At 42.5% G+C, this 12,354-nt stretch overlaps 1 protein-coding gene across 3 annotated transcripts in view; it reads right to left on the bottom strand.

Moving 5' to 3' along the window:
- Positions 1-12,354, bottom strand: part of RPTOR (regulatory associated protein of MTOR complex 1) — a 295,359-nt gene that overhangs the window by 62,690 nt on the left and 220,315 nt on the right. For all 3 annotated transcript variants that reach the window (XM_077253329.1, XM_077253327.1, XM_077253328.1), the window contains exon 6: positions 5,544-5,719. In XM_077253329.1, coding sequence (XP_077109444.1) covers positions 5,544-5,719 — 176 coding nt within the window. The remainder of the gene's footprint in view (positions 1-5,543; positions 5,720-12,354) is intronic.

Below are 12,354 nucleotides of genomic sequence, written 5' to 3'. Positions count from 1 at the left end.
AACAGAGAACAGAAAAAAAAAATTTTGTTTCAAAAATTTGTTGAACTTTCATTCAATCCATTCTTCCCTCTACCCATGAAATGTTCCTGTGCCATTGGCTGCAACACTGCCCCAAAGCATGAATGATCCACCCCCATGCTTAATGGTTGGCGAGATGTTCTTTTCCTGAAATTCTGTGAGTTCTATCTTAAACTCATCGGTCCACAGGACTTGTTTTCAAAAAGCATCAAGCTTGCTTAGATGTTCTTTTACATACTTCTGTCCATTAATTTTATGGTGGGGATGCAGAAAAGGTTTTCTTCTGATGATTCTGAACAGAAGAACAATGTACCACAACTCCAGAGTTTAAATCTTTCTGAAGGTCTTTTGCAGTCAAGTGGGGGTTCTAACAATCCTATGAGCAGCTCTCACTGAGATTTTGCTTGATCTTCCAGACCTTATCTTGACCTCCACTGTTCCTGTTAACCGCCATTTCTTAATTACATTTCTATCTCAGGGAAGGGCAACTTGAAAATGCAGTGCTATCTTCTTATAGCCTCCTCCTGCTTTCTGTGCCTCTACCATTTTCATTTTTAGAGTGCTAGGCAGCTGCTTAGAATAACCCATGGCTGCTGTTTTTTGGAAATCGTAAAAGAGGCTGGATTTTTATAAATTTGGGAAATTTGCATCACCTGGCCTTACCTAATGATGATGGTGAACAAGCCTTAACTGTAAAAGGCTAATTAAGGTCTGTAACAGTAGTCAAAGTCTTCGGAGCACACCAATCTCCAAGGGTGCCTTAATTTTTGCATAGGCCCATTTTACTTTTTAAAATATAAAAATGACATATATATAGGCCTTTTGGAGGTTATTTCTTCTTCAACTTGCTTACCTTTTCATAATAACTGTAATTTTCACCAGGGGTGCACACAATTTTACATGCCACTGTAAATCGCAGAGAATAGCTGTAACTCCATACCTCTTCTCCTCTTATTGTTTCACCAAAATCAAAGTGAAAATCTGCAGCTGCATCTCCCTCCTATTCCCTTGTTCAGTTTCACAAAATCAAGTGTGAAAACAGTGAAAAGTTGTTGTAGCAGCATCATCCCAATATCTGTTCTGATTGATAGTTAATTAACTCAGAAAGAATTGCTGCAGCTCCATCCCCCTTTTCTACAACCATGATGTTTTATTCATTTCTAAACAGAAAATCTGCACCCACTTCACCATTATTTCCCCTCAAGTTATTTAACAAACTCTCTTAAGAGAACAGCTACATCCACTTTAGGCTGTGTTTTGTGTGCAGCCGCATTCTCCCAATCTCCCCTTTGTGTTTTCACCTGGATTTTTTTGACAGCCGAGGAGGCTACGAAACATGGAGACGCAGGAAAAGGTAGCCGCATTATGCTGGATGGCGAGGAAGAATACAAAGTTGCACGTATTCAAAAGTACTCATGACTTACGGGACAAAAAACTCTTTAAGATGGATAACGTGTGGAACTTTAAGCTGTACAAAGATCAAACTTCTATCAAAATAATAAACTTCACATACAGCTTGTTCAAGAACTCTGCTTGCTGGAAATAACTGGAAACATTGTTCACATCAGATTTAGGATAACTGGATGGCTCATTCATTGTATCAGAGTGTTTAATAAGATCTAATATTTATCTTTTTTTTTAATTCAAGACCTCTGCAGAAGTCAATGAATGGAAACAATGTTCTCATTCAGACGAGCGTGTTTTGATCATGTCCAATTACAGTACGGAGATCGGTATTTTAATGAAATGGTTACCAGTGTGGGCAGGACAGGATTTCCCATTCACTGACAGCAAGCGGAGGGAGTGAAACAGAAAGCTGTGGTATCTGTCCGTACATAGCCCATGTTATATTCCTGGGAGGTGGGGGACACATATGGAAATGAGTGAAGGAAGAAGCAGTGTGTGCGGTGCAGGGCTGATCTCCGGCTCATTACCAGGCGCTCGGCATACATTTTGATCAATGGATTCCTGTAGGTTTCTCAGACGGTTGACTAATACTTTGTAAAGCAGAAGTGTTACTGAGTGTGATGTACATGAGTCTCCATATAAATCAGCCCCTGAGGTGAGCCGAGATGTTTGCTTGAGCTGATGGATATTTGATTAAGGCTGCAGTGTATCTCCATTACTGGAGATGGGACTTGGAGCGCAGACGCACAGCCGCTTCCTCACCGCTCCGGCCGACATGCATCTTTCATTCTCTCTGCTTGTGAGAGGAGATTATTAACCCTTCATCATCAGAAGCGAAGATCTTTTATCAAGAACAGGGGGGCCTCCTCCTGCATGGCAATGCAGCCGCTCGCTTCTAGCAGGTGGGCACATTGGGAAACACAGCGGCGGTCTACCGGATCGGTCTCTTATTTGGCCGTACGCTATTGCTGTTCTTTGATTAGGCCAATGATAGAGTCTTCTGTCTCCCACAGTTCTGCTAGTCCACCACAGGAGGCGCTATCAATCTCTCCCAGATCCTTAATGGGGTAGCTGATGGTATGATCCATTTGCCATACATGACCAGGGCTCAGTTTGGAAACATTTTTTAAGCATTCTCTTATAGAGCTTTAGATTGTGTCATCCCTATGTTATTCCTACTGGAAACAAGAGTCGGGCAACGAACCTGGTCATTAGTCCTTGGATGCTGTACCAGAGCAGCGAGGATCCCCTTCTCCCTGTGACAGCCCCTCTAATTAGTAGACTACTGCCTGGTTCACGCTGCGGTACCATGGCGCCTCACGTCTCATCAGACAACTAATCAGCAGGGACGGTTCCTGGTGCCCAACTGTAGTCAACACTTGTGAAAGGGACTTTGTGATTCGTGATGACAGTGCCGATGTAGGAAAATAAGAGCGCGATCATTTCCCCATTGGTAATTTATTCATACATTTCCCGTATGAGTAACAGAGGAACAGTACAACTCGGCAATAGAAACATTGACTAACTACGGACTAAATATGGACAGGGTCTCCCCTAGTATAAACCAGTATACTACGTCGCTCTAGTGGACACGTTTTGTCCTTGGATTGCCACTAATTTGTGAATAAGTGAATGCATAAACTGATGGAGCAATCCGCAAACAGTGGGCCTGTCTTTTGGCACCACCCATTATACTATCGCCAGAAGAGACTTAAAGGGGAACTTTCAATATATTTTTTTTTATTTAACTAAAGTTATGCTCTAATTGCTGCTGATCCTCTGATTGAGGAACCATTTTTATTTTTCTTCTGTGCGCCTCTGTTCAAATTATATTCCCTCGTATTAAAGAAGCAAATTTTGCCTCCAAGCAACAAGGACGTCTCTGTGGGAGTTTGCTTTGTCTTCTGATGCTGGCCAATCAAAACACGGCCACGCCCACAAATAAGTCCTGTGGTTTATGGCCAGATGCCAAAATTCGCTTTTTTCTTACAAGGGGGCATAACTTTGGAACGGAGGGGCACCAAAGAAAAACAAGACCTGTTCCAGACTCAGAGTAGCAGCACCAATTGGGGGAGGTACCCAGTTAAAATTAAATCTCCTCTTGTGATACAATAATGGGTGGTACCAAAACACAGACCCACTGTTAGTGAATTGCTTAATCACCTGTGTGATGCCACAATTTCCAGGCCACGACAGGTTAATGTGATAGACAGCAGGCATTAATATTACCCGCCGGCAATATATAAAGGTCCAAGGCTGTGATATTACTAGATCTAAAGGAGTATTTCTAGGAAGCCATCCCGATCACTTATACCCCGTGGGTCCTGCTATACCTCAGCTGGGAAACGCTTGGCGCTGTTAATGCGAGTTTGCTCCTCTTTATTCCTTCAAGTCCGTGAAGGCTGAGAACCCTGTGTGTTAATGCCGCCTCAGGATATATTAGGAGCCTGCAGCTGGAAACATAAAAGCGCTGCCTCCACATTATGCAGAAACCGTTATATATAATATAAAGGAGCCTGCGTGATGCGGAAAACCATGGCGGACCACAGATCCCCTGAGCAGGCAGCGCCCGGCGGTTCCTGAGCGCACGAATGACGCGCTGCAGACTAATTGATCACTGTCAGACGCGAGCGCTTCCACCGCAGATGTTCATTATCATGCAAATTAGCGGATAACACAAATGAATTATCAGCCAATCTACAGCACAAAGTTCAGTGCCATCCACCGGGCCCGAAAGGCCAGCGACCTGCAAAATTACCAAGGAGATGATCAAGGCAGCCCAAATGCGAGGGGATAATTACCCCAGAGCTCAGTCAGCAGGAGTCACATCAACCTTCAAAACTCTGTGAAAATGTCCCTCAAGATTGTAAAAAAAAAAAGTTTTCAAAACTTTCAGGAGCCAACTGGTCGCTATTACAGGTCTTAAAGGGGTACTACCATCTCATATTGTCATATTATAAAAGGAACGGGACGTAAGAGATTTGATATATGTGTGCCCTATCTTTGGGACTCATGTATCTTTAGAAAGGGCCAATCTCCCACCATTGTCATTGAGAGGTAGTGGAAATTGTTCCTAGCCTGGTACCTCTCTATTCCATTTGAGGCTTGATGGGGACCAATCCTCGATATAGGTCAGGACCCAGAGGGCGGACATGCGGACAGATACTTATGGCATATCCTATCCAAAATCTATTCTCATACATTAGTAAATGATGAGTTTAAAGGACGTTATCTATTCAGGATTCTCATTTCTTGGCCAGAGCAGATATAAAAACCTCCTGCTGGAGGACATGGTCTGCCCTTTGTTACACAGATTACCCAAGGATTTGTGTAATGCTTTACTTCTCCCGTGGAGGCGCTGCATTGAAACTGAACATTTACTTTCAGTTCTCCCAACACACTGAGTCGATTGGTCTACATGGTGGTCATTGACCTTACTGGGCGACCATCCTATAATATATGGATGAGCAGAGATATACTCTTTGTGATGGGTCACTATCCCTGCCGATAGGGTTTTAGGGTAGTCTTTAACGTGGTTCAAGTTTTTCTGCATTTTCTAATAAAATATTGTTATACTCACTGTGATGGTGTGATATGCTATGTGGGGATCATTTTTGTGTATATTTCTATCTTACTTATTTTTATGGTGTTCTCTTGTAGAAGGAGTTATTTGCTAATTGATGAATGGTTGTTGCTGCCATCTGATATCAGCCCTCACAGTACTTTATTGTTTGCTAATATGCTAATGACATATTGACCTAGCTTTTTGAAACAATGAGCCCCTGCAACCTTCCCCCTCCTGACCTGTGAATGAGGAGGGGGACTTAAAAAATATCAGGGAGGTGAGACACAGATCAGTCCTGTGTGGAATGATGATGTGAACACAGCACCTCAGAGAGAAAGAAGAGTATATGGACTATGCTATCCTCTGTATGCTGGATTGTTGGACTTTTATCCTGTTACTGAACTGCATTCGTGATCTGGACTATTTTATCCTTTGTGTGGTGGATAGTATATGGACCTTTCATATTTTTGCCTAAATAAAGGTCTTGGGATTGTTCATTCTTCGCTGGCTCTGTTGATTGTGTGGTACCGGAGAAGGACCCTGTGACACTCACCATCGTAGTGCTATTTTTATTGGCGTAGTGAGGCAGGAGGTGAAGAGATCAGCAGGAAGGTCGGGGTTCATGGGTAACAACTCATCGGCGTCGCAGGCAGCCAACTGGATGCAATTCTTCATGGAAGGCGGCAAAGGCATCTGTGCCAGGGGGTGACTGGGATTAATGGCAGCGACCTGTAATTAAAAGAGCCAATTAGTGCTCACTAATAACTAATATGGAGAACTAGTAGGCATCAGAGTGCGGGCATGCACGTTAGGCCCTACAGAGTAACTGTCGTCTTAATTTTTATTTCATAAAATCACGTATACGTAGAAATCAGCAACTTTGCAATATATCATAAATAAATAAATCTGTTTCTTTCTCCTCATGGACTGATCATTCATTCACAATTCATGGATAAAATATGTATCCAGTGCAGACAGATTTCCCCATTACAGAGATAAGAGCTGATAGTTGGTGCTTATAAGATTCTATGAAGGGGAGGAACTATGGGCCGATAGACATTCCACTGCACCTTCTATAGAACTTTATGAGCGCCAACTGTCATCTCTCTCAGCATTCTCTGAAGACAGATGCTACCTGTGCATTGAGAGTAAAAGATCAGTCTAGGAGGAGAAAGGAGGAGAAAGAAGCAGATCTCTCTGATAAGAATTATCATTAATCATATTAGTATAAGAGTGTCTTATTTTCATGTGAACTATTGGTTTATAAAAGAAAAATAAAAGAAAAATTATATATACATGTTCAGCTATAGTCACTGGAACTCGTATATCTTTAAAGGGTAACAATCATTGTGTGGGTGTGGGTTGTGTGTGTGTGTGTGTGTGTGTATATGTATATATATATATATATACTAGCTGTACTACCCGGCTTCGCCCGGGTTAATGACTGCTGTTAGCAAAATAGAATGTGTTAACAAAAATTTATTCTGCACACAAAAACCACAAAACAAATAGATAGAAATGTAATTATTAAAAGGCAAAAACTAAGCAAATAGAAGCATTTCACAACATATATTAGCTTTGTTATACTGAGAATGTCTTTGTTGCCTATATTAACCAATCAGAGCTCAGGTTAATTAACTGTAGCAAAATAGAAGCTGAGCTGTGATTGGTTGCTATTGGCAGCCTGATAAATCCCCAGCCAACAGGAAGCCCTCCCCCCTGGCAGTATATATTAGCTCACACATACACATAATAGACAGGTCATGTGACTGACAGCTGCCGTATTTCCTATATGGTACATTTGTTGCTCTTGTAGTTTGCTTATTAATCAGATTTTTATTTTTGAAGGACAATACCAGACTTGTGTGTGTTTTAGGGCGAGTTTTATGTGTCAAGTTGTGTGTGTTGAGTTGCGTGTGGCGACATGCATGTAGCGACTTTTGTGAGATGAGTTTTGTGTGGCGACATGCGTGTAGCAACATTTTGTGTGTTGAGTTGCATGTGACAGGTTAGTGTAGCAAGTTGTGTGCAGCAAGATTTGTGCATGGCGAGTTTTGCGCGTGGCGAGTTTTATGTGTGGTGCATTTTGAGTATGTGCAAGTTTTGTGTGAGGCAACTTTTGCATGTGGTGCAACTTTTGTACATGTGGCAATTTTTCTGTGTGTGCAAGTTTTGCATGAGGTGAGTTTTCCATGAGGTGAGTTTTGCACGTGTGGCGAGTTTTGCGTGAGCCTAGTTTTGCATATGGCGAGTTTTGCATGTAGCGAGTTTTGAGTGGTGACTTTTGTGTTTCGACTTTTATGTGGCGAGGTTGGTGTGTGTGTGTGGTGAAATGTGTGCTGAGGGTGGTATATGTGTTCAAGCACGTGGTAGTGTGTGGCGCATTTTGTGTTTGTGTTCATATCCCCGTGTGTGGTGAGTATCCCATGTCGGGGCCCCACCTTAGCAACTGTACGGTATATACTCTTTGTCGCCATCGCTCTCATTCTTTAAGTCCTCATTGTTCACATCTGGCAGCTGTCAATTTTCCTCCAACACTTTTCCCTTCACTTTTTCCCCATTATGTAGATAGGAGCAAAATTGTTTGGTGAATTGGAACGCGCGGGGTTAAAATTTCACCTCACAACATAGCCTATGACGCTCTCGGGGTCCAGACGTGTGACTGTGCAAAATTTTGTGGCTGTAGCTGCGACGGTACAGATGCCAATCCCGGACATACACACATACATACATACACACATTCAGCTTTATATATTAGATATACCTGTATGTAATCTCCTGTATATAGTATATACCTGTGTGTCATCTCACCTATATATAGTATATATCTGTGTGTCATCTCCTGTATATAGTATATACCTGTATGTCATCTCCTCCTATACATAGCATATACCTGTGTCATCTCCTCCTGTATATACTATATACCTGTAGGTAATCTGCTCCTGTATATAGTATATACCTGTGTGTCATCTCCTCCTGTATATAGTATATACCTGTATGTCATCTCCTCCTGTATGTAGTATGTACCTGTATGTCATCTCCTCCTCTATATAGTATATACCTGTGTGTCATCTCTCCTGTATATAGTATATATCTGTGTGTCATCTCCTCCTGTATATAGTATATACCTGTGTGTCATCTCCCCTGTAAATAGTATATACCTGTGTGTCATCTCCTGTATATAGTATATAGCTGTATGCCATCTCCTCCTGTATTAGCCCTCGTTCACACGTTATTTGGTCAGTATTTTTACCTCAGTATTTGTAAGCTAAAATGGCAGCCTGATAAATCCCCAGCCAACAGTAAGCCCACCCCCTGGCAGTATATATTAGCTCACACATACACATAATAGACTGGTCATGTGACTGACAGCTGCCGGATTCCTATATGGTACATTTGTTGCTCTTGTAGTTTGTCTGCTTATTAATCAGATTTTTATTTTTGAAGGATACCAGACTTGTGTGTGTTTTAGGGCGAGTTTCGTGTGTCAAGTTGTGTGTGTTGAGTTGCGTGTGGCGACATGCATGTAGGGACTTTTGTGAGATGAGTTTTGTGTGGCGACATGCGTGTAGCAACTTTTTGTGTGTCGAGTTGCATGTGACAGGTTAGTGTAGCAAGTTGTGTGCAGCAAGTTTTGCGCATGGCGAGTTTTGCGCGTGGCGAGTTTTATGTGTGGTGCCTTTTGAGTATGTGCAAGTTTTGTGTGAGGCAACTTTTGCATGTGTTGCAACTTTTGTGCATGTGGCAATTTTTCTGCGTGTGGCAATTTTTCTGCGTGTGCAAGTTTTGCGTGTGGCGAGTTTTGCACGTGTGGCGAGTTTTGCATGTGGAGAGTTTTGCGCGTGGCGAGTTTTGAGCGGCGACTTTTGTGTTTCTACTTTTATGTGGCGAGGTTGGTGTATGTGTGGTGAAATGTGCACTGAGGGTGGTATATGTGTTCGAGCACGTGGTAGTGTGTGGCGCATTTTGTGTGTGTGTTCATATCCCCGTGGTGGTGTGATTATCCCATGTTGGGGCCCCACCTTAGCAACTGTACAGTATATACTCTTTGGTGCCATCGCTGTCATTCTTTAAGTCCCCCTTGTTCACATCTGGCAGCTGTTAATTTGCCTCCAACACTTTTCCTTTCATTTTTTCCCCATTATGTAGATAGGGGCAAAATTGTTTGGTGACTTGGAAAGCGCGGGGTTAAAATTTCACCTCACAATATAGCTTTGACGCTCTCAGGGTCCAGACGTGTGACTGTGCAAAATTTTGTGCCTGTAGCTGCGACGCCTCCAACACTTTTCCTTTCACTTTTTCCCCATTATGTAGATAGGGGCAAAATTGTTTGGTGAATTGGAAAGCGCGGGGTTAAAATTTCACCTCACAACATAGCCTATGACGCTCTCGGGGTCCAGACGTGTGACTGTGCAAAATTTTGTGGCTGTAGCTGCTACGGTTCAGATGCCAATCCCGGACATACATACATACATACATACATACACACACACACACATTCAGCTTTATATATTAGATATATATATATATATATACACATATATATAAATATATACACGCACACATACATACATATACACACGTATTTTGCGGTTTATAAGACGCATTGGATTATAAGACGCACCCCAAATTTTGAGGCGAAAAATAGGAAAAAAACCTTTTTTTTTTATAAAATGGTGGGGCTTCTTACAAACCAAGTGTCTTATTGCTTACCGTTGGTGGTGGCTATTGTGAAGCAGGGTCCCAGGGTCGCTGCTGGTGGAGGCAGGAGTGGGGCGATGCTGCGGACCCCAGACTGGGAGAAGGGGGTGTTCGGATGTGCGACGCTGTGGATGTTCAGTGGTGCAGGCCGCAGTGGAGCAGGGTCACTGCTGGAGGAGGCAAGAGTGGCGCTGTGAGTGTTCGGTGGTACGGGGGCACTGCCGTCATTTTGTGAAAGCCCAGAGCTACCGCACTGTTTACCACCGTACCACCACCGCACACCGCACCACCAGCACAACACTCCCAGCTCCGGACCCGCAGCATTGACCCCTCGGTAAGAACAGTGTTCGGTTTATAAGATGCACCCCTACTTTCCCCCTAATTTTGGGATCATAAAGGTGCGTCTTATAATCCGAAAAATACAGTATATGTTAACCTTTAAAGATATACGAGTTCCAGTGACACGCACACAGATACGTATATAATTGTTACCCTTTAAAGATATACAAGTTCCAGCGACTAAAGCTGAATTTACAGAACAAAAAGTTAAATCAGAATGAAAAATTACTGTATGTGCATAATCACTGCATCCATCTAACCCTCATGCGCAAGAGTTCAAGTTCAGACAGTAAATTACCTGAACCCCCAATTAACGGGAGACCCTCAATTAACTGGACACAACAGGGCTCTTGAGGGAGGCATTCCTCATTCACTTCTTTGTACTTCTTAGAGGAGGCGACAACTTATTTGATGTCTGCAAAGAGGGTACCTTCTAAGAGAGGTGTCAAAGCTGACTAGTACCCCACACTGTGTTGACGAGGAGCTGCAGAGCTCAGTGATTGTTTGCAGTGGTGATGTGAGACGTCATCATGAAAAAATGAGCTTTAAAGAATGGCAGAAAACGGTCTCTGAACCATGGAAGGGAGAGTATCATCTGGTTTTGTTATTTTATGTTACAGTAAATGTTTGGGGTCCACTTTTTTTTTTAAAGTGGAAATCCCCTCTAAAAATAAACTCTTTACTCATACAAAATACTTATTAGGAAACCATAGAATTACCTCTTTCGTAAAACTATATATATTGTAGAAAGAAATGGATTTGAAAACTTAAAAAAAAGGATTACACAGCCATTTTGACATGGATTTTCACAGTACGGTAAATACAGTAGCCTCATCAGGTCTTTGAACTATTCAACAATTTTTACATTTTGTATTTTCAAATCAGGTGACAGATCGGCTTTAAGGAAGATCAGATGGAACCATCTTACGTGAATGGGATCGATCAGTGTCTGGAGTTATATCGATCATGACAGCCGTTAAGTAGGAAGCCATGCCGCCAGTGTTAACAGAGCCTGGGCGTGAAACAGTACGGGTGTAGTAAGCCTGATCTATAAAGTGGAAGGACTGGAGAACTCCGCAATAAAAAATGAAAACTTAGCGATCCTCTCCACCAACCATGAGAACAGCACTTTGCTCTCTCCGACTGTCCCACAGAGGTGGCTTCTGTCAGTGGCCACTGAAACATTCTAACTTGGCACTTAAAAGCTCTGTTCTAGAGATTGCAGGGACCCTCCTTCATTCAGGACCTTTTGCACAATCACGTGTATAAGAAATAACTTGCTAAATTGAGAATCACTCTTTAATCCGATGGGTTGCAAAGTTTTAAAAACGTTTTATGTGACTAGGTTTCTCGGCTACAAACTGTATTTCCCCTTGTCTAAATTTGGTCACGTTGGTGGAACCACTGGGTCTTTTTGCAACCCAAACAAAGAACCCACGAGTTTGGTCAATACAAGTAGAAAGGAGGGAGAGATGTTATGAAGAAGGTGTAAGTTGTCGGACACTAAGCTTAGACATACGAAGACATTTTTTAAACACTTGGTTAAATTTTTTCTGTCTTGCCAGAATTGGATGCATCTGATCAGACTTATTTCTGTCTCCTAACTCTTCTTCCAGGACGCCAAGATGATTTGAGTAGCAACATGAATGTTTCCATACCTAAATCTGCCAGTGAGAGAGAGTACGCTTCACCACTGGTTCCCAACTACGCTTGCTCTGCCACTCATTCCCAACTACGCTCGCTCTGCCACTAGTTCTCAACTACACACGCTCCGCCACTCATTCCCAACTACACACGCTCCGCCACTCATTCCCAACTATGCACGTTCCGCCACTCATTCCCAACTACGCTCACTCAGCCACTGGATGCCAAATATACACACACTGCCACTGGTTCCCAACTACGTATGATCCGCCCCTGGTTCCTAACTACGTTCGCTCCTCCAATGGTTCCCAACTATGTACAGCAAATAGAAAAGAGTGGGGGAAGAGAACCTCCAGCGATGAAATCAAAAAGGAAAATAATCTTTTTGTAAAAAAAATGAAAAACTTTTATTTGGTTCAATAGTACATTAAAAAAGACATGGCTCCTGGTCACCACAACCTGGGATTAACAACCACCATGATTACAGGTCATAGCTGAAACACGTTGGTTGTTCATCCCAGGTTGTGGTGACCAGGAGCCATATCTTTTTTCATATACTATTGAACCAAATAAAAGTTTTTCATTTTGTTACAAAAAGATTACTTTCCTTTTTGATTTCATCGCTGAAGGTTGTCTTCTCCCACCATTTTCTACTTGCTGACATGCAAGACTAAGACGGC

The sequence above is a fragment of the Ranitomeya variabilis genome, chromosome 4 (genome assembly GCF_051348905.1).
Source record: "Ranitomeya variabilis isolate aRanVar5 chromosome 4, aRanVar5.hap1, whole genome shotgun sequence".
Classification (NCBI taxonomy): domain Eukaryota; kingdom Metazoa; phylum Chordata; class Amphibia; order Anura; family Dendrobatidae; genus Ranitomeya; species Ranitomeya variabilis.
The sequence above is the reverse complement of the archived record's forward strand: the minus strand, read 5'-3'. Positions and strand labels throughout refer to the sequence as shown.